This window comes from Anopheles moucheti, chromosome 3 (genome assembly GCF_943734755.1).
Source record: "Anopheles moucheti chromosome 3, idAnoMoucSN_F20_07, whole genome shotgun sequence".
NCBI classification, from domain to species: Eukaryota; Metazoa; Arthropoda; class Insecta; order Diptera; family Culicidae; genus Anopheles; species Anopheles moucheti.
The window spans coordinates 41,836,688-41,863,229 of NC_069141.1; the positions used below are offsets into that span (position 1 = coordinate 41,836,688).

Here is a 26,542-nt window from a genome sequence, read left to right on the forward strand (position 1 = left end):
ATGAATGCATGTATATTGTTTACTAAAGTTCTTTCGTCTTACGTCAGACAAAAAGCCGAATGCAAAATTAGTTAAAAGATAATATCAACCTTTCCACTTTATTCCATCAATAATCTGTTGAATCACCACGCTGTGGACATTTGTTTTTCGTGTGTCCTTCCTCTCGACAGATGCCACATTTCCGGACCGTTTTGGATGTTTTGTTCGAACTATCATTACTACTGCGTCCCCAGCTGGACCCACTCGTGGTTACTCCACCAGAGCCCCAACTGATTGACCCACCGGGTGCACCGTTTGATGATCCGGGAGGCATATTTTCATCACCCCATTTAAAGAACCCGCACGAGCTGGCCTGATTGGGGCAGGAAAAAAATGGTCTTCCCTTGTTAGGGCCATCTTTCTTCACCGTAAAGCGTGAGGCTGGCGTGCCACAGCGACACATTACGTCAGTCTCATCATCGCCACCAGTTCGTGAAGAGTTGGATGTATTTTTCCAACCGTTCTGTTTTGGTCCTCTATCTCCGAATCCATTGCCATTGTCGCTTCGATTGTTTGTCGGTTTTCCCCAGGTAGATGATGATCCACCGCGGTTTGACGATTGACTTCCACCCCAGTTGTTCGAAGTATTGCCAGATTGTCCTGTACCCCAGGTGCTGGAGCCAGCCATACTGGTGTTAGATCGTCCAATTCCGCTGCTGCTTGTGTTGGAAGTTTGTGGTGTTCGGCGCTCCGATAGGTTACCAGAGCCCCACGAACCTGCCGGAATGCTGGTGACGGATTGTGCCACGGGTAAAGCCGTCACATTTGATGTCGTGCGCGCAGCTGCAACCACTCGCACGCAGGATTCGTTAATGTTGAACAAATTTCGAAATTTATCATCGCATACGATGCAGAAACGATACTCCTCCATGTCCGTACTCTGCAGTAGAGCGTAAAAGCGTACACTGCGGAACTTCACGACTATCTTCTTGCTTCCACAGCGAGTACACGTATCGTCCAGTACGTTGATTTCACGTATCGTATCGTCGAACCATATGTTGTTCCGGCACTCTGGGAAAGCGATGCACCCGAGGTAGTATCCGGATGCATCACGCTTGCTACGAAGGCACATCTTACTTCCACATTTTGGGCATTTGCAGACCTCCTTCATGGGAGTCGCACCACCACCTGCTACGGATACACCGCCGCCATCTGGCGGTGGATCCCGCGGTGTTTGATTTAACCGCTGTCCCAGCGCACGATCAAGTGCTCGTGCCTTCTGGGACATTATCTGGTAAACCTCCTTGTACTTGGCGATCTGTTCCGCTAGTACATCGTTAGGATTTTTGCGCCCTTCGCATACCAGCTTAAGGTCGACTTCGAGACCAGCTCGCAGCTCGGGGTGGGCCAAACGCAGTTCCATCATTTCGTATCCTTCCACCAGCCCCATGCCGAGTGTACCGGGAACCAAAAACCCACGATCCCGCTCACCGATATAGCCACGCTCCTTGATGGTGTTGATGTGTTCCGCGTGCGTTGCATCAGTACCGATGCCATGTTTTTCCATCAGTGCAATCAGATCAGCCTCGGTCAGCATATTCGGTGCCGTCGTTGAGCCCTCGTGCAAACCCAGCTCGGTCGGTTCGAACGTGTGCCCGACCTGGTACGCATGTATTTCCTTCGCGTTCCAGCGATCGTACGGATACACTTCGAGGTAGTTACGCTCGTGGATGCATAGTCCCGATGCGGTAAATTCTTCCTCCTCACCAACGAGCACATTTACGATTGTCTCCGAACCGGTTGCATCTCGACTGACACAAGCGAGGAAGTGACGTGCGATCAGCTCATACACGCGCCATTCATCGCCGGACAGGTTTGTTGGAAGTTTGGTCGGATGTATGGGAGGATGGGCTTGATCGGACTTTTTACCGTTCCTTGGATTGACGCCCCATTGCAGCACTTTTTCGGCGAATGCACCCCACTGATCGCTGCTGACCTGGGCCTGTACCAGCGGAGCTAACTTCATGTCGCCCGTGAACATGTTTGTTTCCGTACGGGGATAACTGATTATACCTGAAAATTAAGCATTGGATTATCAAAAACATTCTGGCTAGTTTTAGACAGCAGCATCTTTCAGTTGATTACAACAAATATTGTAGAACATTTTCATTTGGCTATTATTCTCTTCATTTCCAATAATATGCCAGCATTCTTTTATATGACAATACTAACCTTGGGTATACAATTTCTCCGCAATGGTCATCACTTGCTTGGCGTTCATCCGAAGCTTACGCGAACCTAACTTTTCCAATTCTATTGTGTCCATCGGTGTTGGACGCCACTTATTTTTCGGCTTTTCTGTAACGGTCAGTACCTTCGCTACTGGATTTTGTTGGCACAGCATCAAATATGCCTCGCAACACTGCTTGTCGAACAGACGATTTCGCAACCAGTGGAATTCGACTGTTAATTCATTGATGGTGTGTGTCACTGCAAAATAAAAGAAACATTTTCAATAATAGGACGATTTTGTTCTTTCGGCTGCCATCACTTTATCACTTACACTTGATTTTCCAAAACGGTTGTGGTATGAAGTTTTCTATTTCCTTGTACCGTTGCGCTACAAAACCCAGCGTCGGTATCTGGCAGCTACCGTACGACACCAGATTGTTCGATATGTCTTGTGGGAAAACTTTCTGCAATCGCAACGTCTGATAGCGCGTGAAAGCGGCACCGATTCGCAAATCGAGCTCACTACGCACATTGACCGCATCGTTTTGTCGAGCATCGGGTTGGACCAAATTTTCGATGGCACGCTTAATCGATGGTGCTGTGATTTCGGAAAACTTTGCCCGTAAAACGCGTAGCTGCGGTTTTATCGCTCGGCATACCTCCATTATTTCGAAGCCAATGTTCTCACCTTCTCGATCGCAATCGGTCCAAATGATGAGTGTAGAGCAACCGCGCACCTCCCGTTCAAGGGTTTTCTTAATTTTTTCATACTGTTCCGGACAGAATTTGCGTACCGGGGCATCGAACAGATCTTCCGGACTGCAGCCCTGCCATCCACGAAAGCTCGGCAGGAATTCGTGGTTTAACAGATGGCCCGATACGGATGTCATTATCATCTGAATGTTCTGTCCCTGCAGGTTGTAGCTGAATTCGTAAATTTTGTTGTACGGTGAGTAGCCTTCACGCTGGGAGAGTAAATAACAATGCCGGCGGTTTTTATATAAAGAAAAGAATGACTGAAACATCATCCACGCGATTACATACCCTCTGCGATGAGCCTCGTGATAACAAGCCGGCAATCGTTTTCGCTGCATCATTTTTCTCCGCCACGTTCAAATATTTCATTTTGAGACCACATTCACTAGCTAACGCACGAGACTGGAAACTATGTTTTACCAAGAAAAAAGAGACTTTTGCCAAGCGTAACATTCAGCCACGATCATTTGAACCGTGGTCAGTTCGTAAACCACGTTCAGCACCGATGTTTGTACACACAACCAGATGTAAATATTCGAAACGTCAAACAGCGTTGGCGCCCTTTCACCAAGTAACCATCGAAAGACATCCGTTGTGACAGTCCCACATCAAAATTTGGAATCCTTTTTGAAAGTTGTTGCACGGACACAATAGGGAAATTTGTTGATTTGGTTAGTGGCATAACATCCAGTTGTTTGAAGACTATTCACTTACAATGTCTAGTTTTGGGTCTTGAAGTGTTAGTGGAGGTGGAAATGGAATGAGTGGAAAAAGAAAATTCAAATCGGCTAATTAAATTCACAGATCGCCTGGAAAAAGGTCTCGAAAAGAAGGCTCCCATTTCCGTAAACAAACCGCATAAAGATAACTTCTCGGTGAACATCCCCTACAGTGAATACAACTCAAAGTATGTTCTGGTTCTAATAATCTATTTTACTATGCATTAGTGCGCATGCAGACGAAATATCATGTTCATGTACGCTGGGAATGTCCGATATTGTTTCAAGATTGTGATTTATTTATCTATTTCACCGTTTTGTTACATTTAGTCTTAGCATATGGTACAACTAACTAAAATTGCAGAGTCTTGACGTAATTTCACGTTGATGAAAGCTAAATTAAAACAACTTTTTAGCAAACTTTCTGGATAAACGCACCTCTGGCCACATGTCTGCCTAGAATGCTACAATTGAAATGAATTGTCTTGTATGCGCTCGAGTACAGTTGTATTTGCGATAAACTCATCGAAAACAAGTTTACTGTTAGTTTTACGAACCAAGCAATGTGTTCGATGTGTCTGGTTCATAGGCAACCACAAAACCATGAATCGAACTCAATTCGCTTTTTAATGCGATCTGGTACTAGAAGTCAATTGCCAACATAGTCGCGACACATTTCGCGGCATCATATCGAACCTACGCGCTAAACATTTAATTGTGTTCAGTATGTTCGATGCACTCTATCACAAAAGAATTAAACGTTACTAGTGGCATGTTCAATCACTGAATTTATGTAATGAGCTTGATCAACAGCAATGTAGAAATGTGTTGAACTTTCGTGTTGAAGGGTTAATGCAAAAACATAACTGATTTAATTTTATCAAAAGTGTTGAAGTCAATTTTATCCCTTACGTACTGTTTTAATCAATTTTTACAGCTCCATAAATTTTTCTGATAAAACTGTACGCTGCGAAAAATCCTATCGTGCCGGTGAGAATGTAGAACGTTACAACCATGAGACCTGTTGACAAAAATAAACAAAATTTTTTTTTTAATTAATCATTAGTAAAACAATGATTTAAATCATGAGTTCACTATCAACCTCAGAGATTCATGAACAGCTAGGAACTGGTAATTTTACACCCAATATTGTAAGCTTCTGTAGCCCGATTGAGCAGAAGTTATTTTACTTGGAAAAAGTATGGATGATAAAGGGCTGGTTTTTTAAACAAGATAAAGATATTTTCAGCATAGAAATCATATTTGAAAAGATGAAAAAAAAAACAAATAAGTGCGTAAATTTGTGATTAATTCATTCGTGAATCTTCCACGATTCGTGTATCATAGAAGATAAATAAATCTATTAGGATTCAGAATCTATAACGAGTCACGATTCATCATAATACCAATTCAGAGTTATTCATTCGACCCAAAGAATCATTTTGAGATTCATCTAACTCTAGTAGTGTGCGTGAGTTGACTTACCAGTGTATCCCAAGTATAATAACGTCGGTATGAATTCTGTAATTTCGAGTTTCGTGAAAAAGTAAAATATACTATAGAACAGTATGTACACAGCGGATCCTCCGGAAACGATAAAACTTCTCCACCACCATCGATAGTCCTGTAGAAAGTAGATAGGAAAATATTAAACAGAGCTTTTTTTACCACAGATTATGTGTATAATTCCCCTACCTCAGCACATAGCTGGAAGTACGTCATCACGATTGATATCTGGGAACAGCTTACGACTAGTATGCAAAATACCAGGAACAAAAATCCAAAAAGATAATAGAACTGATTCTGCCATATGGCCGAAAAGATGAAAAACAGCTCGATGAAAACTGCTCCGAATGGTAAAATGCCGGCCATTAGAATGCACAGACAAATGTTCATGTACCAGTGCTGATGCGGTATCTGACGGGGAATCATATTCGTACGCACCGGGTGTTGAAAAGCTTGCTTCCGATAACCGAAGTAGTAGCCCAAAAACACTAACGGTAATGATATGCCGAACCACAGCAGCAACAGGGCTACCATCGTACCAAACGGAACGGCACCGCTTGAGTCCTTGTCCCAGATAAAGAAATTCAAAAAGAAACAGGTGCCAAAAACGAGACCGGGATAAAACGTGGCCGTCAGAAATGCAGCTCGTTCCCAGTTGCGACCCTTCATCGTTTTGTAAAGTCGAGCAGAAAAATATCCAGCGATTAGGCCCATGAACACGTACAACATTATACCGGCTGTCATCAGTGCCCCACGGGAAGAGGGCGACAGCATTCCGAGCATAGCAATAACTGGTAAAAGAGAAAATCACATAAGTAAATAAAGCTCACATTGGAGGAGTCTTTACCTTCCAATTTGGACTTACTAATCGTGATGAGTGCCATAAAAAATATCTGTATGCCGCTTCCGATGACAGCAGCGAACAGTCTTGGATGTCGTGGAGGACGGAACACATCGCCATGCACCAGCTTCCAACCAGTTTCCTCCAAAGTGTCTTCAATGCTGATACTATCATCTGTGTTGTATTTGGCAATATCTCTGCGAAGTGTACGGACCATTATCATCGTAAGTATACCTAAGAGATGTAAGAAAACACATTTATTGTATTTTGATAACTAATACCCTAAGCAACCGTTGTCATTTTACCTGATAGGAAGAATACGACGACAAGCGAGTTGATGATGCTGAACCAATGAATCTGCACATCGTTCATGCCAAGATAAATATCCCATCGGGAGGCCCACTTGACGGAGGACTCTTGCCATACCACCGAATAAGTGAAGAAAAGCTCCGTCCTGCCGTTTGGTGTGACTGCTTGTGGTTTGGGATTGTCTGGGAAAATGCAAGTGTCGCCATCGAAGCTTAACGAGTTTTTGCTTATCGAAAGTGTTTCTACTTCAAATCCGACGACGCGATACTGATTTCTAAGTTAAGTAACAACAAAAAAAAACATTAATATTTAAAAGTTTTTTAAGTTTGTTATACAACATACTCGCTGTGCAGATGATAAAACAACCGGAATCTTAAATGGTTGTTAATGAAAACATTCGGACCGTTGGTTTGGCCTAAACGGTAACCGTGCTCAAACTGCAGTTCCATCGTATCGGGATTAACAAACTTTGTGGCCACGGGAAGATTATCAATGATCCTTAAAAGAGAAAACATTTTTGGGTTCAGGCTTTCGGCACAATGGAAATCACCGATTACTTACAAATGGACAAAATATTCGTGACGTATCCGTTCGGCCACCTTGGCCGACTGTTCATGGTCCCAATTCATTGGCCGATCCTTCGAATTGCACAGCAATTTACATTGAATGTTTTCGGCCATCCGTACCTCGTACGGCGTATTGACGATACGATCACCGCGCAGAACTTCGCCGAGATTTTCACTTTTGTACACTACCGTTCCATTCTTTGGCAAGCATAGCTGTAACGAGTAATACTCGTATGGGAGCTGCGTGTGGGTGCTGGTCATTTTGACGGCTTTCACATCAATCTTCTGACCCTTTTTAAACTCTACCGGAGCCACACCGGGCACGTAGAAGGCAGAACATTGTCCGGCCAGCAGCACTAAGGTAGCAATACCTAGCATCCTCCGCATGGTCCATCGTTGGTTCTGCAGATTATACGAATCGGGAGGAAACATTACTCACTAGTGCACAGCTCATCGCACACTGCATGCAAATGTTTACTTTCTGTGCCTGTACCGAAGTGTCTGTTGTTTTGTGTGGAAAGCAAGACAATTTCAGTGAGATTTCAATTAAACGTACCTGGTTTTCCATGTTTAGCTTCATCTGGACCATAAATACAAAAAATACATCGGAAAACCGACGCAAATTACCGAAAAACAATGATTTCCACCTATGCGTAACTTTTTTTGGAGAAAAGGAAAACAATTTACGTACACAGCACTATGGTAGGTTTGAACGGTCATGTGCTTAGGACAACTAAATGACACTGGGAATTTGGGATTATTGTTGAAAACAATATCTTTTTAAAAATTGTTAATTGAATGGTAACTTTATTTTATTAAATCACAAGCTCGCTTGGAACAATTAATCATGAATTATCTAAATATTTGTTATAAGTAATTATTTAATATACCCTTTTCAAAATGACCCTAAACGCATACACGCTGCTTCACGATGAGCTTTTAAGCTTAATCAAACTTCTGGAAAGCTTGATGCTTGCGAGGGAGTATTCTACCAGAAACAGCATTTTGGATTTTTCCTCATAAAAATTGAACCTTTTTTACCATTTTATTCGAACCGAAATACGAGGGATTGTTTATCGAGAGTTTCATTCCATTGCTTTCATACTACAGGATATCTCATGTAATTTCCCAGTGAGGTAAATTAGTGTAGTACCCCTTCAAAATAACGAATGAATTAAACTATCTAAGATGAATCGTATATTCTACTTTAGTAAATAATTTCATGTTTTTCATACATATTGTATTGCAAATCTGGATGCCAGCATCCTCCTCACTATATGAAGGCCGGTTGTATAAAAAACCTGTTTATCTTGAACCACGCACGACTAAATGGAATCGATCCAAATCAAACTTTACTTTAAATAATAGAACAAATTTCAGACTTATAGCATAGAAACGATTACCTCTCCTCTGACTCTCTTTCTCCTTCTCTCCCTCACTCCCTCTCTCCCCCTTACTCTCTCTCCCTTTTCTCCTTCACACTCTTTCTCTCTTTCTATTTTTTTCCTCTCTCTCTCTCTCTCTCTCTCTCTCTATTTTCTTCTCTATTTTTTTTTCTATTGAAATGTGTAAATTGCTGCATACTGTGTCAATGATCAAATTATTAATTAGCCGACAAGTCTTTCGAGAAGCAAGTTGTATTGTTGAGAAGAGAAATTATAATTGATTGGTGAGATTATGATGTATATACGCCTCACAATTCCATTTTTTCTAGCTTGTTCTTGCAAAATGTTGTACTCATTTCTGTTCTGTAAAACGAATGGAATGTTTCAGTCACAGTCAACAGTTACGGAAGCAGTAGATAGACCTGTATTCATCACCTCCAAATCCTACTTTATTTCCAATTGTCATCAACTAAGCCGCAAACCGCGCAACGAAAATTATATTCAAGACAAGTCTATAAATTAACAATTAAGTCTCCTTAGGAAATGAATTATGCCCGGTGCTTGCAGTCAATTTGAATAATCGCAATCAGATAGGCGGAACTACCCTACTTTTTCAGGGCGAGCTTCCTTCGTCGTTCCCAGTATTTTTCCATTTTCCTCCTAATGGAGACACCACCGGGAAGGTGTAAGTTCATCAGATATTTTACAAATAATTGAGCGTCTTAACGAAGTGTCCCACATTCTGCAACGTTCCGCGACGGTAATGTACCGGGGCTGTTAAATTCTCACCATTAATTTTAAACTGTTTAGGATTTGTTGCAATAAATGAAACGTATCTGAAATGCGGTGAAATTTATGTGGTTGTGGATTATATAAAACACATAAGTGGATAAATTTGTGGTGTATCACGTTTTTTTACGAAAAAACTATTGTCTCCAAAGTTGCCATTGGCATTTAGCTGACAGAAATTGTAGCCAAACAACCTACGTTTGAGGACAGTATTTTTTTATAATAAGCATGCGTTTTACCATTTATGTAATGTGCGTTTGATTTGCAGAAGACATTTGAAGAAAAATTTGATGTGTTTGTTAACTTTAAAATGTGACTTAGATACACATTGAGCACTGGTTGATTATTTATAGTCCTGTTGATTCAATGCGTTTTTTTCTTCTATCGTCACATTGTTTCGCTATCTCAATTCCCCTCCGTCCCTGAAGCGGATGGATGGTTTGTAAAACTATTCCCTACACCTTTCCGGGAAGTCTCGTTGTCTAACAGTCATCAAGTGTACAGTAGAGTTGAGCGAAAAGCGCGCAATCGGCCGAGTGCATCATTTGGCCTTGTTTCAATCGTCGCGAATTCCACCATCATGGCGGAAGCTTATCTTTTTTCCATAACCCATACGTACAGGGACAACGAATATGGCAGGAAATCTCAAATGCAAACACAAACATTTTATCGTTCTTCAGTCTCGTGTCGCGATCTAGTATCAGGCCGCAACGGAACGCAAGTCTAGCATGAAGGTTGGCTATGTGTTGTGTTTATTTACATTTGATCCTCTCATCTTCTGTATAGTTTGTTAACCGACCGCAGGAATGTGTAACTGATACAAGCATTCAGATAAGATATAGATTGCACAGACGGCAAAGAAATGCCTGGCAACAATTATAGCAGAACGTTTTGCTGGCTTGGGTTGTGAGTTATAAGGATCTGTTTTATAATGGTTTTGTTACTGTAAGGTTTAAGGGTGATGCGATTGAAGTACCTCCTGGTGATACGACTGTGTTCCATTACATTCGGAAATCACAGTTACCGCCAACGTGGCAGGGAGAAACAGGGAGGAATTCAAATCTGCTTTATCGAACAGGAGATGTTTCACAATTTTCCCTACTACTATCGGTGCTTTCACTACTACACCGGAACACCGGTGCTACGACTACTACGACACGTGTTGGCATTCCAAATGAAACGAGCTTTTGGATCCGCCCACAATTTTCGTAACATGGCCACGGTTTGCGCGATAACTGGAAAAGCTCTGGATGCTGCCCCGTTACCAATGCTGGATGCTGCCGGTTAGCTTAGCAAACTTGATGGGTACCATTTCGTTGCAATATCGTACCACCTTTCGTCTGCTCAAGTGAAAACGCCAAACAGTCGGTGTTGTTTTTCTGTTTGTAGGAAATCATTACGTTTCTATGGAGATTCTGTAAGCTGTAATATAAGTTAAGTATTTTCCCAATATCACGTAGTCCTTCATTTGCATTGTGAAGCGTTTAATAATGTGCCTCCGAATTCTCATTCCGCTCATTGATAATCAATTACAGTGCTGTTTGCAATGTAAATGTTAGTTATGTAACCCGCTCTGTCGTCCTGATATTACAAGTCTTTTAAAGTCTATGTTTTTATTATGAATAATTCATTAATAGTTTGAGAGATAAATCTAAAGGAAAACTATTTAAGTCACACAGTAACACTTGGAAGTTAACAAAAATAGCCTTAGTAATGATTGTTATTACATATAGTACTGGAAAATTAAATCGATAAATCATAAATGAAGAATTATATTAACATTTATAGTAAAATATCGCTGAAGGTCACATCTGAAGTTTGAACTTAACGACATAGAGGTTGCCGTTCAAGGTCATAAATCTCGAAGTCCGCTAGGTTATTATGTAATTGATACATTTAAATTTGTGTTAAACAAATTTCATGATTTTGTTGATTTACTACTTAAAAATTATTCACAAAAGCGGATCAATAATTATATACGACGAAATTATTTGAAAAAAAAAGAACCGTTTGTTTCCGTTCTGCATCCACTAATTTCATTCATTCCACGATGCAATTTTCATTGTTCGCTGTGAGGTGTTCGCCATTACTCTGCGTGGTCCCATGCTCTGCAATCAACCGGCTGCGGTAATGAATTCTGCTCAATCACTCCATAATGAATTTATCGTCCTGCTTCTCGTGGGCCGCGTGGTGGATCAATAAATATTACCCACACACATACACACACATACGTTGCATAGTGTCTGGAATCTGCGAAATGTGCATAGCGTTGATGGCTCAATTGCAATTGATACAACTGAAAATTCATGGAGTGAGAAAATAATTAAAGGTGACAAAAATTACACTAAACACAATTTATTTAACTTAACACAACACTTTACTTAACACAACATACAACATTTTCTTTAAGTTTAAAATTGTTTTAGTCACTTTATGATTCCATACTTCCATTGCTTTACTCACTTTAAGAAATGTTTTGGGGAAACATTTATGGTAATCACGTCTTTCTTCAACACCACTTCTGCGTTGTCTGAGATTTCTGGTTCACCTTGTTTCTCTCTGTTCCAATCAGTATGCCACGTTTGACTGGCGCACTTTCGAAGGCACTGGGGTTTCGAGGGATCTGGTTATATCTCATTTACGTTGACTGACATCTATCCTGCACGCCCATTGAACATTAAACACGTTTCATAGCGTTCGCTTACCCCTCCAGCATGCTCTAGTGCGCGACAATTTGTCCGACAATCCACCAACGTTCGGCTTCCGGCTACTTTTTTTGCCAGCAGCAGCAGTAGAAGCTGAAACTTTATTGAGCCTCTTCGCTTTACGACACGGTGTACTGTGACCTTTCGCCAGTGACGTCACTGGGCATGCAGAAAGAGAACGCTTCACAAAAATCGTCCCTCTGCCTGCTGCCTTTCCTCTGCTCGTGAATGGACTTTTGGCGGGACAACGAGAAAAAAATGCTAGCAGTACGCCGATGCATCGACGAATGGATGTAGGGGGATGGGATGGTTGTCTTCCATAAATTAGACAGCTATCAGTATACTTCCTGGGGAGCGGGATGCCCAACAAGCGTTCGTATCCTGCTGGGTTTCACGTTCGCTCTCAAGCACATAAGCGAGAGCTCGCACAGTTACCCGCATGCCAGAAGTAGCAGCCATGCACTGCACTGCACCCGGAATTGATGAAAATCCGGGAAGCTGGGATCCGATGTCTTCGAACAGTGGAGTTATCGATTTTCATTGACTTCTTTTGTTCGTGCGTTTAAACACGCAGGGCGCTTGGGTAATGTGGAGTAGACCTTATCGCAGCACTGGCATCGTTCGATCTGGAGACATGTGACGATACTGTTGGGACATCTGGACATTGATTTTTGCTAGACGGCAGTAGCTATCCGGCAGTAGCTGTCGACAAGATGTAGAATGTGTCGCAATTTGAAGCGATGATTATTAGTGTCATACATCTCTTTTACCGCGGTGTTCCGACCGCATATTGACGCTTCGTTTTTTATCTTCACCTTAATACCATGCGATGGCATCAAGTTGTATTCTCTTAATTTCATCTTTGACTATACACGAAATTACGATCCTATATTGGGAAACGTTTGAAATGGATGCTTGATGTGGGTGGAACTTAACTGCACACTACATTGCCGGATAACTAATAAAACCAGCAAGAAATCTGTGAACCTAATTGATCGCATGATACGATCGTAGCCTCAAAGCGGTGCGAGCTGAGCGTCGCTTCGTGGTGGAAAATTTATTTTCCGTTCTATTTCGTTTCATCGCTTCTAATCGCATCGGATGAGTGGTGGATTTCGTGGAATTGGATGGCAAAAAAATAGATTGTCACCACCGAACGCTACGCCCCACGAAACGAAGGAATGTTTATACTTTCCCACAGTATTGATGGAAACTAGACAAGCTCGCCGGAGGAGTATGTTACAAATCTTCCCCCCTCCCCCCCCATTCCCGGCCCGTCGCATCCTTCCCGTGGTCGCCTTAACCCGGTTTCCATCTCCTTCCTTTTCTGCGATGGCCATGGCCGTGGGTAATGGTTCCGCCACAGAAATATGAACATGTATATGTCGTTTAAGGCGGATTACTTATGGGAGTATTATGTCAATAAAAAGGAAAACACTTCTTCCACCACATATCCCGGGGACGGGGTTTTTGGGCATGGGGACCATGAGTGGATTCCGCAAACCATACGCTTCCACCAGCATGCAAAGGGTCGGGCCCTATTACGGGCAGGGCTTGTGCTCACGGATGGCGCAGTTTTGCAAGGCGAGAACGGCACCGGAGCGACAGATACAGTCATCATATTACATGCCTATATGAACATCCAATCTTGTATGTCATCTAAGACGCATGCCTTCGGACGGTGTGTGGCGAAATGCGAAGAGCACTGAGTGGGGGACTACACATACACGCGCGCGCTCCCGCACTACTTAGGAAATGAGAGGATATGACGAGTTGCTGGAGAAGGAAGTCACGAAAATTATTGCCGTGGAATTTTGAAATCTTCCATAATGCGGATGCGGATGCGGATGGGTGGGGTGAGAAAGACAAAAAGATAAAAAAGCGAACGAAAGTGAACTCAAAACATCCGCAAGTATTATGTCTAGGAGGAGAGCACAAAAATGGAACAAAATCAAGGATAACAAGTACATAAATTGATAAACTTTATTGATTCAAATGGACCGTATAATCGTATATCTATTGAAAGGAACTCTACACGCCGTGTGTCCAAACACACACACACACATGGACATTTATCCAAGCGTGGGGCACGCGGGACGGCTAAGCAGCAATCTCTCAGCTCGGTTGTTTTTACTTTGGCTCGTTGTTTTGCGTTCCTCGACTTCGCTGTAGCTAGAGAATGGTTTTTGCCCCGCCGAAGTGGTAGCGGAACACTTGAACGGCAAGGCGTGAATTTATCTGTCGCTTCAAGATAGTGGAAGAAAACATTTTAAACGATGCGTTGCTGGAGAGCTAGTGAAAAACATATTTTTCCATCGAAAAACAACTTAGTTTGGTAAAAAAAACTAGCTGAACTGTATTTAAGTTGTTTTAAATGAAAAAAACACACTTTTTTTTCTTTCAAACTCGTAATGATTGAGTAGGAGTAGGTCTTGAATTTATTTATATAAAATCACCGATTTAAGGTCTCATAGACCTCAGATAAATCATTCGTTAACATCACGAGTTCACATTTGGCATACATTTGTTCACACTGTGAAACAAAAGTTACAGAAATGACTAAGAAAAACGTAGACAAATGAACCATTATGTTCGGAGTTAGCTTTTGACAAGTTACATGTGTCTTGTTTGCTTGTTCAATATTTCTGCCAACACGTGATCTGCTAGCGTTGAGATCATTAAAGTCCGGCTGATACGCCCAGACGCGTGTGTGCGTGTGAGAGTCGGTATGTTCAGACATGATAGCTGATGAATGTCTAATAATTGGACATAATCCGATCTTACAGTGGCAATTCCGATTTTTCAACGCTTGGGGTGTTTTAATTTAACGCCCCCTATCGCACCCGGAGCGCTAGTTAGACGTTGAGCAGTAATAGGTCACCAACACGGAGTACCGCATCCAAGCAGCAATCAAATTTAAAACAACAAATTGTTGGCTAAGTGATGTGATTTGTGGTTGTAGGGCTTTATACCGGTGGGAAGACTTTGTTGCCGCAGTGCTGTATTATGCGCTACGTCCAGAATGAAGTGTCCCATTTATGGGGTGATCTCGCAAACTTCCAAAATAGGGAACGGCATCCTTCGTTCGAGAGCGTTTTCCGGTAGACGCTCGATGGGTGGTCCAATTTTCACGTTTTATTATCCAGCGCATGGGAGCAAGAGCGAAGGGTACACAGTTTGCTAGTACGGGCGGCAGTCAGTCACATTGGTCACAGTTTACGCACCAGAGCACGACGACAAGTGGGAACAATGACGAAGGTTGGTTGAGAAGATCCTTATGCGTATAAGAAGAATATTTCCTCTTGAGGTGTATGCCACCCTGTGAGTTTCAAACAATTTTATGCAGTTTTTTTTTAAATAAAACAAAACTCTTAATTTTTCAAATAATTGCGAAGAGATTATTCAATAACAAATCTGCAATATAATAAACATGAATCTTCAGCATCTTTTGGGTCAACCCTACATTTCTGGTAACGAAACCATCTCGAAAACAAGGGGAGGAAGCGAAAGATGAAGTTACAAACGTAGGTGGCAAATTTTTCGGTGTGATTTCAAGCCTCCGTTTGTGCCGCGATGCGTAAACGATTCAAATCAGAATTTATGGCGTTTAAATTTTTCAGTATTTATATTTTTTTTACTTAGAGGATCTTCTTCTCAGGGATCCGGAATCCTTTGCAAGTTCGTCAAATTAGTTCTTCACATTGCTGTTGTCTTTCAATGTGCGGGATTTGCAACATTTGTTGTACTTTTAAACTATTGAAGAGTATGCAATATGTTTTTCATCCCTGTTACTAGACCAAGGATTAGAACTAGTTGTTCTATTATGTTATTCATATATTTTTTACTTTTTCTCAGAATTATTCTCATTTATAACAAACAACTAATTTCAATGCTTCATTTCAATTAATTCGGCCAAATTTCTTTCTCTGTAGTACATTTTAGTGTAGGTGCAGGAAGTTACTAAGGACATACGATAATTTAATCCATTTATGGAATTTTCTAGTCGTTTAACTGAAAAACTATAAACTACTTTTATATTGTCATACTTATTTTTATTCGTTTTTATTTTTAATTACGTTAAGTTCTTTTTTATTTATCGAAAGAACGTAAAGGCTGTATAACTAGACGGAGTTACTTAAACAAAGTTAATTTTACTTTCACTGCTTCCTTTATCTATGAACATTTATATAGTTTTTGTTTACGTATCAAGATTGTAAGCTTTAAGGTTTTTTTTTGGAGAAGTTACGAAAGTAGAATCAAAATCTTTCCTAAAACATAAAGCACTGCACTGCAAATGTTCAATTGCTTACAAATAGTACATGGAAATGGTAGAAAATACTATTAAACGTTCACGTAACGAAATGAGCAGTGATCCAAATTGGATTTGCTTTGAAGTGCTTTGCAGCTCCAGTCGACTACTGGCACCAGGATCAACTACCAGCATCGTCAGCCAGCCATTACCAACACCATTACCGGGCAGCCGCGGTGAAGAAAATCCCAACGGAGCAAAGAAAATCCCATTCATGTATACGAGACCACCTTCACTGGCGAACGATCGGAGGGGTCGGAGGATTTCCTTTTCCCTTAACTGATGAAGTGATTTTATAAACGCGTCTTTTAACAGGACTTTAATTGTCTGCCGGCAAGTGGAACGTGGCGTAGCGAAGTGGGACGGTGGGTGGTGATGTCGCACTAACTAACCACCGGAAGCCTAACCCTCGTCAACGCTAAAGTAAGGGATGCGATGTTTCACCCCGGCCAGAACACCCCGGCAATGAGATGACTTATTTATAAAACAATAAATTTCAAAGGGTCCCGTGGCTGTTAACGGGGAAAATGCACGTCAATGATAGCGTTTATAGAATGATGATATTTAACATTTCTTGGGACTGGCCCGTAACTGATATCTTATTCGAAGGAATGATTTTTTGTATCTGTCTCGATTACTTTCCCTCATCGACTTGATATTTGCCTCATGAGGTTAACTCTCCGGAATGCTAGCAGTTGATAAAAATTCCTTAAAGAAACAAGAAAGTCATTGTGTAAGAGGCTAAACCACCCCTTCATCACTTTGTTCACGCGGAAGGCGCAAATGTTATCGAATTTGCGGTCAGATTCACGCACAATCTTTTAAGTCATTGAAGTCTTCCGGAAGACTGCCGACATCGATGGGACAAATGAACAATTTGGCCTGGAGGGTAAATCCTCCACAGGGGATGAAAATGGGAGTGAAAAAAGGGCAAAAATCAGGTCTGCAAAAAAGGGCGCCGTTTGACAAAGGCGTGCAAATACGCATGCAAAGTACGCACCGCCACTATCTATTACAGGGATTTGGTCACGGTTTTACCCTCCCAAAGGAAAGGTGCCATTGGTGGCAGCGTAGATAATTAATTCAATTACAATGATACACTTAGCATAATGTTGTCATACTCGAATAATTTATAATCGTCTGGTAAATGCAACAAGAGTGATTTTTGCAGTGTTGGCATTTCTGGTACAGTTTTTTTTTGTCGTATTTAAGAACGGCACTCGAGCCAATGGTCGCTTTTGTTTTACAACAATATCTTTAAATACCCTTTCTGTCAATATGTTTCAATCGATGATCAATCACCGGAACGGCGTAATGATGCTGCGTACTCAACTTTTCCTTTCATTATTTAAATTAATGTTGTGAGTGTTTGAACTTTTGTAAATTTAAGTTCGACTAGGTAAACAAATTATCTTTTTTTCATAAAGATTCTCATTTATACACGATCAAATTTGTTTTAAATCATGAATCTTCTATACAATTCCGATTCATGCTATGTGAAGTCCAGCCGTAACTGAAGTTTTATAGCAAACGACGCCAAAGTCGATGAAGGATTAAAAGAAGGGGTATAGTATTTCAAATTCTAGGTCTGATTTACCTATATAATAACGATATAAAATTACGAAGTGGATTATTAACTTGTTTCATCACGTGTTTGTATTGCCAATTTATGCTACGAATTCGTTGATAAAATGAGAGTTAATACAACGCTTTCAACAATCTGACTGAACGCCGAGATAAAGGACATAGTTTATTATTTTTTTAATAACGTATTTTATGAACTTTTGTATCTTTTATAGTAAAATATATAAGCAATTTATTACCAAGTTTGATTATCATGTATAACTTCGATTTTATAATTGACTTGTGTATGCCTGAAAAGATAGACGTATAAGAGAAGACACGCACACAGTTGATAGTGAAAAAGCATTTTTCATTTATTTATTTTTAAGTTAAACTTCCTACCTACTCACACAAACTCTGGGATTCTTGACAAAGTGTCAGCGGCGGATCAAACGGTAGGCGGAGTAGGCGGTCGCCTAGGGCCTCGCCGTGTTGGGGGCCCCAAAAAATTTGTGCCGATTGTGCGATTTTTGAAAATTTTACAACAAAGTTAATTTGTAGCAAAAAAATTAATTTACAAGGTAAAAAATTTATCGAAAATATCTTCCTTGGTTATAAAAAATATTTGTTTCTATGTGATAAATTAAATGCAGAGAAGAATATCGACTTAGTGACTTTAAAGTATAAACGAAATTGTACCAGGACCAGGATACTAATTTTCCCGTTGGTCGAGAAAAATTTCTTCGAAAACTACCTGTTTCCGAATGTATAATACCAGGAGAGCATCCACGGAAGAGGTAGCACCTAGTACAGCAATTTTGGTCGAAAACCGCCGAAAGGTATGCAATGTTTAAACACTAACTTTCCCCTTGGTCGAGAAAAATTTCTTCGAAAACTACCAGTTTCCGAATGTACAGTACCAGGAGAGCATCCAAGGAAAAGGTAGCTCCTGGTACTGCGCCGTAATGTATGCAATGTTTATACACTAACTTTGCAACCAACTTGCAACGCAATGCGCCGTAAGGTATGCAATGTTTATACACTAACCTTGCAATCAACTTGCAATGCAAGTTTGGTGCATGCAAGAAACTTGCAGCAAGATGGCGCGCAAGATGGCGCCCAACTTCGTACTTGCATGCAAGTTTGCATGCAACAACTTGCATACAAGAACTTGCATGCAAGTTTGCATGCAAGAACTTGCATGCAAGTCAACGTTGCCAACGTTGCATACAAGAACTTGCATACAAGAAATTGCATGCAAGTTCTTGCATGCAAACTTGCATACAAACTTGCATGCAAGTTTGCATGCAAGAATTTGTTTGCAAGAACTTGCATGCAAGTTTGCATGCAAGCTTGCATGCAAGTACGAAGTTGGACGCCATCTTGCGCGCCATCTTGCTGCAAGTTTCTTGCATGCACCAAACTTGCATTGCAAGTTGGTTGCAAGATTAGTGTATAAACATTGCATACCTTACGGCGCATTGCGTTGCAAGTTGGTTGCAAAGTTAGTGTATAAACATTGCATACCTTACGGCGCAGTACCAGGAGCTACCTCTTCCGTGCATGCTCTCCTGGTACTTTAAATTCGGAAACTGGTAGTTTTCGATGAAATTTTTCACGAAAAACGGGAAAGTTGGTGTGTAAACATTGCATACCTTTCGGCGGTTTTCGAGCAAAATTGCTGTATTAGGTGCTACCTCTTTCGTGGATGCTCTCCTGGTATCGGCAATCTGAAAACAGCTGGTTTTGTATGGAATTTCATACCAGCTAATGGAAAGTTTGAGCGAGATGAAGGATGCTTTCCGTTTCATCCATCTTCCTTACACTAGCGATCGCTCTCACGGGTTTGATAGTATGCAATAGCAATAGTGATGGGCAAATTTATTCCACACTGCAGGTGTCACCTCTTGAAAAGCATGCTTTCCTGATTTCGCAAATCTGAAAACAATTGTGTTGTTCATCGCCTAAATCTTCAACATGAGCGAAACAGGTTTCTAAGAAATTTCTCTGATTGTAAACCGATTGAAAACTGTACCTTGGGCGAAAAATCCTAGAAGCGATCGCGTTGGACTAATTAGGAATCGAAAATGTACGTGAATCATAGAAAATGTGATCGAAGTAGTGGCGTTATGGCTCTCCTTAGCGCATACAAACGTTGATATATAGAGTAGCTTACTAGGCCCGTTTACAGGGCTACGCAACAGAACTCTGAGATGTACGCAAGGGAGCTTTCTTTCCGAGACTTTGCTGGTGTTGTTAAATCATGTTTGAAGTACATCTCCCTAACACCGATAATGCCGTAGCAAAATTATGGGCCCCCCTTTAAAAATTCCGCCCTGGGCCTCCAAAAGGATTGATCCTCCACTGCAAAGTGTACAAAGCATAAGTGTAAAGTATATGAAAAAACAAAAAAAAATCAATCAATGATCCAGTTTTAAGTGCCCTTCCACTATAGCTCGTAATTAATTTTGATAACACATACAAAACAAATCAGATCAATCGATTCACATGTTTTCATTTAGTTCGTTGCCAAAAATTTTGCACTTTTGAAAATTTTCAATTTTGTATTAGGATGAGTTACATTTCAGGAGTACAGAATCTTTATTCAAATGGCGTGAAACTTTATAGTCCATCGATAAAGTCAGTCCATACGAATGTCCCAAAATAAAAGACTAACACACTAATTACACATAGACATCTTCACGGCTTTTGATAACTTAAGAATAAATTTCAATTTCTTCTCTTTCCATTTTAATCTTTTAGTTTGATAAAACTGCTTTTAAAAAGGTGTATTTTATCATGAGACACCTCATACGAGATGCATTGAGATGAGTTTTGAGTTAAAAATTTCAAGTAAAATATATTATGAAGGAAGAAATTAAATTCTAGTACTTCGGATCTAGTACTAACCAATCCGAATTTGTTTTTTTTTTTTATTTATTTACGTTTAAAGTCACAAAAGCTGTTTTCGTTCGAAAATTTCTCAATATTTTGCGTATAAAATCTCTAAAACATTCGCGTATAAAGTTAATAAGAAAAATTATTTAGAAGTACTAATTAAGAACACCTGATGAATAGTTCTGGTTAATAAATTGCAAAACGTTGTGCTCAGAAACGTGTTTTCCTCAAAACAACGTTATGCTATTTAACTTTGAATATATACATTTCCGCATTAGCATGAGTCTCGTGAATGTATCTTTATGGCTGATTTGTTGTCCTGAACTCTAAAGCTTCGAGAAAATACAATTAAATAAAATAACATATTTGGAGCATACTGAATGTAAATCTCTGCTTGGTGTTGCATTACATAGTTCCGTGAATCTTTTAAATTTCTTTTATCATTATCCTATATGGCCTATCCTATCCTATATCAGTATAACCTATATGTTTTATTATAAATTAATATATAATAATATAAATGTAAATATAAATTAAGTATGATGCTCATGATGAGTATAATTTATATTAAAGAAGGATTTTTTTATGTCTGACTGTCAACCAACTTAACGGCAGTCCTACCCCTGACCTGTGCATTGGAAAAAATGGGAATTTAATATTGAAACATTATGCATGACAAGAGGTGAAATCAAGTGCAGAACAAATTTTCAACGATCCGATAATCGTTTGGAACGATTTCGATGTCTCCTGTCTTTTCGATCTCTTACTGTCGCATTGCAAAGCCACTTGAGACCAGGACATATCCCTGCAGATGATTTTATCTTCAGAATAATAGTAGGTATGGGAACTGCTGTATTCCTATCACTGGTATCTGTTCAACAATCGCTCGTTGTAACATATGATTTGATGTGTATGTCGTCTGTCATAAAGGCATTTACAAGATATTAAAAGAAGAAATTGATATAACATTTAACAGTGCTTTTTCTCATTGTTACAACACAAGTGATCTTGTGTTATATGTTGTAAAGTATAGTAAGTTTTACTTCGTTAATTTAGTAATGAAGAATTTATGCAACCTATTTGTTACTTGTTCGATTTTATGTTAAACATGTGCAAAACTTCAGTTCATTGTTTTCGTCCAATTCTCAATGTACTTCCTTGAGACGATATTAATGATGCATGATATCTGGAACAATGACTGCGTAAAATCTCATCACTGATTGTTTCCACCAAGTGCGCCACAGGAGGCCCTCATCTTCAAATGGCAGATGTCAAGGAGCAGCTGAGCGATGTCACATTTATTAAAACCATGTTTTATAATCTAGAGAGGATTTTGCGTATAATGGTAACGAATTTAGTGCTCCCTAACATCAAATCATGTGATGTGGGTCTAGATTTGTAATTTTTATCAGAAGTAGATAATCTTTGAAATACGAAACGGTGTGTTAGAGTCATATGTGTATTTGTCATATGTATATGAAAAAAATCATAAAATATTGTTCCCGAAAGTCATTTTTACAACAAATTCAATTCACACGGATAAAAACAGCACCATCCCTGCGGACTTATCCGCATTCCGCACGCATCATTCGGCGTGAGTGATAACTCTTTCAATTGCCCTCACCGACAATTAAATTTAGTCTCCATGCTTCCGTTCCGATTCCGTGTGTGTGCCGTGATTGAGATAATGCAATTGATGAATCGGGCGATGAAATAGAAATAATTGCCACCTTCGTAATTCCCGGCACGTTGTCAAACGCTTGTTCCGGCCAACGTTGAACATTCGCTGGACCCTCGTCCGGAAGCTGCGGTCAGTGCTGCAAACGACATTCCCGACCCGGGTCGCCCCATCCCGGGTGGTTTCTTGTTTCCCGCTTTCGCCATCGTTTAATTTGCCCAACAGTTCGCCCGCTGGCCGGGTCCCGTGGCAGGTGAAACATTTCCACCTTCAAGCGACACCGATACCGGACAGTTGTAGCAATTGTTTACCCACGGTTGATGTTCCTTGTTAGTGGCCCACTCCAGCAAGGACGCAATCATGGATAAAACATTATCTGCACCCTCATTATTTGTACAAGCTTCGCTATCGGTTCCAATCACTTTATTGGGAGCCACTATTTCAATCCTCGCTCTTCTCTTGCTCGGCGTCCCTCGGTGTAGCCGCTCGTGGTACGGTGGAATCGTTTTCGACACTGCACGAAGCACCTTCAGGCGACTGACCAGTCGCTTTAGTACGTCAATCGGTACGCTTTTGGGAAGATTTTGTTATTCCGAGCACATTTCAGCGGTAGTTCTTTTGCTCTTCTTGTCCCATTCTTGGAGCGTTTGCGAAAGAAGTTGTCGAGCGATTGCTAGCTGATGTCGTACCCGTTCTAGGTTAAACCGTGTAAGCATGTCCACCCTTGGATGATGATGGCTATTTTTTCCCCCCAGTTGCTCTTCAACTCGCCTCCAAAACATGTCCAGATTGCCCGAGAGCCAAGTAACGAGCTGCTGCAGGCATCGAATAGATGGGTAATTAAAGTGACATGTTGTTGACCGGTTGTTGACAAATGACAGGTTTGCTACGTAGAAGATCGATTACGGGTGTACAATGCAACATAGTAATGCAGTATAACACCGAACTTTGGGCCTCTGTAAAGGAACAGTATTCGTTATATTTCCAATTCTGGTGTAGAACGTATTAATGTTTTATTTTCAATATTTTTAGTTCTTAAGTTCCTAGTACGTAATGCAAAGGGATATGTCTTAAGTAACTTTTTGGCTTGACCTTTTGGCTTCGTTACACATAATTTTAAACATCTCCCGGTAGGGATGATTTCGCCACAAAGGATGGTACGATTAAATAGCCATTTCAGTACGCTTCACTTGCCCGAAATGCTATAAATTCGATTACCATCATTGGCTATTCAATGCCAAGTCAAACTAATGCGCTCGGTCACATATAAAAATAAATAACGACTGATTAGAAAAGACTCTCTCGCTTTCACGTAAAAGCAAGGAATATGGGCGATTTACTTCACTAAATAACAATAAATAGATTGTGCATCGTACTGTGCACGGACAGCACGGGAGCACATCCCAACGATCCGGTACTTCCATCCCAACTCCTCAACGCGTTGGTCTCCTCCAAGGTACGCTTTGTTAGGGAAATGTGACACTGGGCACTGGGCAGGTCGGCCGGTTTTGCAGCCCTGAAATATGCCACCCGAGCACACCGGTAACGGAACGGAACGGGGCGCATTATCACATTCCACTCCATAAAAACTGACCAACTCCTGACCGGCCGTGATGGACGCCCGTGTGGCCACACCACTAATATGTTGCATCCCTAGGGGTTGCTGGAGGGAAGCAGAGAGAGAGAGAGAGAGAGTGAGAGAGCGCGGAAGAAGCTGGACAATAGCCGATGATAAGACTGACGGGGAAATTTATTGCCCGGCACGCGTTCTCAACACGACCAGACACACGGGGTCCAGCTGGACCGAGCATCTAAAAAAGAAGCTGTCCTACATTTCGACTGCGCTATTTTGTGATTTTTTTTTTGGTGTTGCGCTATCCAAATCGTTTCCGTTCTAGCCTTTTTTATGCACAGCTAATTGTCCATGACTTTTGGTGAGCAACTGCCAGTGAAATCCCTTTGCTAAAGGATTGCCTTTTTCTGAACGGTCGCCTTAAAAATGCAATTCTTATAATGCTTTGCAGAAGTAAACAGTGTTGTGACAATCAGTCCAAAACAAATTGCAATCAATGAGATGAATGTGAAACGGTTAACTCGCAAAAAAAGAAAAGGAATAACATCCCAACCCCATTCGCCAATAGCTGTAAAAGCGGTGCGATCATCCATCGATTGCCGATTATTTCTCGTTCCGAATGACTTCCAGGTCGAAGGTGCTTGTGGTGAAATGGTGAAACCAAATGAATGGGTCTCCCGGGACAATTAGTTCATTATGTTCTCCTTCGGCTTCCGTTGTCGCCTTGCCCCAACTGCCAACGCTCGTGGGTTGACTGTGAGCACTAGATTATCCTTCCCTTTACCGATGCACACAAATCTAGCGGGATAATCGATAGCCGAAAGGCTGTGCCCAAAGGTCAGCGGCGCTACCGTGACGAAAGGCGGTCGTTCCCCACCCGAAAGGACACAGTTTTTCTTTTCCTTCCGGTAAGTTTGCTGTTGACCATCTTCGTTTGCTTTGTGTTTTCCCCCCCTTCTTTCTTTCCTTTTGCTTATGTTCGCGCGGCCAAATGTTCAAAGTTCGCCCCCTTTCCCGGCCAGAGACAGCGTTGCCGGAATTGTCCGTTTTGATTTATGCTTCGGACGCAAGTGTGGCATTATGCTGCACGCGGAGTTATTTATGGGAATCGATACAGTGGAAAACTCCCTCCGATTCTTTTGCCGTGTTTTGGTTGTTGTGTGTGTCATTGATATTTATATAGATTAGAAAATGTCCTTCAGCACCGGTTAGCACGGCCCGGTTGTGCGTTTGCGACATGGACCACCGGACCTTACCCGGTAACTAATCGCCATATGTCTCATTCCGCCGGAAGTTTGGCACGATTGCATCAATTACTTTAGCACTTCGGCGTCGGCTGGTAAGGAATTTCGTTCCGCCTTTGCTGGAATGTATCCAAATCGTTGTCTGGCACCGCGATGATCTCGTGCCTTTCGTGTACGGTAACAAGTGAAAACAGTGGATCGGGGCTGTCTTTGGAGCATTTAATTGTCCATCTCCTAGATTGGTTCCATTCATTAGGTGACCGAAACCGAACGTGCAGTAAGTAGAAGGACAAAATTAGCTATATTTGAAAGTATAATCCAAATATGAAACAATCGGCCTGTCCATCCAGCAAGGGGTACCGGCGCCGTCAACGAAAAATAAAAACAAACGATACAACCGGCACCGAAGATGAAGATGTGGAAATGAACGGAAATTATCCTTTCCGGTTCCAAGCGGGAGCCGAATCGGTTATAAATATTAATTCATTTCCGTTGCTAAATTCTGTTTACTTCCGATTCCGGACCGATTCGATGCTGGCTAATATGATTTGTACGAATTTATGCGTTTGTTCCTCGGTGATCGTTTCTAACGGCCAGCAGTGATGTTGGCGCCACACACCGATAGCATCCATTTATGCTGGAATTGGGCTAGGCGCAAGCTCATGCCAAGGCCCCTTTATAAAGAGCAATTTTTACGTCCTAGCAATTAGGCTACAAGCGAAACTAATCGAACTTGATTTACCACATTCAACCGAACAGTGGAAGTAGTAACTGCATAACAGTTGATTGTTGATTTTATCATAATTACTACCAGTTGTTGTTGATAGGTTTCTTTATTTCATATTTGAAAGGATAATATTGGTGCTTCTAAGTTTGCTCGAAGCTAGTTTTGCCAATAGTCTACGATGTGGTACGATTCGACGCTGAGTGGTATCCATTTATGCTTGGTCCATTTTATGGCATCAACATAAAGTACAAACCTTGTTGAGCAATACGCATTTTTAAATAGAATTTTAATTGTGGTTACAGTTCATCCATTTCTCATTTTACAGAAAAACCGTACGTTTGGTTGATACAATTGCAATTGGGTTACAATTGTAATTTGTTTCAACAATTGTGAATGGAAATTGGTAATCATCTTGATATCCGGTCCTGTGCTAAGTCTTCACTTTCTGAACTATGCGAGTATGGACTAAATTATTTTATGGGAGGTTGTACTTAATGTTTATAGTTTTGTTTTTGTGATGCAACTTTTGCCCCTTACGTAATTACGTAATTGACTGTCTATTCTTACAGAAGTTTAAAGTTCTGAGTTGCTACACCAGAGAAAGACCTCGAGGTGGCGTTGACAAATTGTTCCATATTTTTTGACAGAATTCCTTGCATACGTGACCTGCACATGTTACTCGATGGTAGGCTAACGTTTTGTACTCACGTGGTGAGCGATTTCGATTTCGACTTTTCGATCCTAATATCATTCTGCATTTCTC

The 26,542-nt window shown here is 41.0% G+C and overlaps 2 protein-coding genes across 2 annotated transcripts; both read right to left on the reverse strand.

The window, feature by feature from the left end:
* Positions 1-99: 99 nt before the first annotated feature.
* On the reverse strand, positions 100-3,472 carry LOC128302279 (DNA topoisomerase 3-alpha). Its single transcript, XM_053039065.1, has 4 exons — positions 3,256-3,472; positions 2,543-3,176; positions 2,212-2,469; positions 100-2,052 (listed from the first exon to the last, which is right to left on the reverse strand). Exons 1-4 carry the CDS (start codon positions 3,418-3,420, stop codon positions 107-109), a joined length of 3,003 nt encoding a protein of 1,000 aa, XP_052895025.1. The 5' UTR covers positions 3,421-3,472; the 3' UTR covers positions 100-106.
* A 500-nt stretch (positions 3,473-3,972) lies between these two features.
* On the reverse strand, positions 3,973-7,589 carry LOC128302396 (transmembrane 9 superfamily member 4). The gene is made up of 8 exons (XM_053039213.1): positions 7,465-7,589; positions 6,904-7,310; positions 6,685-6,840; positions 6,339-6,616; positions 6,058-6,267; positions 5,382-5,983; positions 5,172-5,310; positions 3,973-4,707 (listed from the first exon to the last, which is right to left on the reverse strand). Exons 1-8 carry the CDS (start codon positions 7,495-7,497, stop codon positions 4,607-4,609), a joined length of 1,926 nt encoding a protein of 641 aa, XP_052895173.1. The 5' UTR covers positions 7,498-7,589; the 3' UTR covers positions 3,973-4,606.
* Between the last annotated feature and the right edge of the window lie 18,953 nt (positions 7,590-26,542).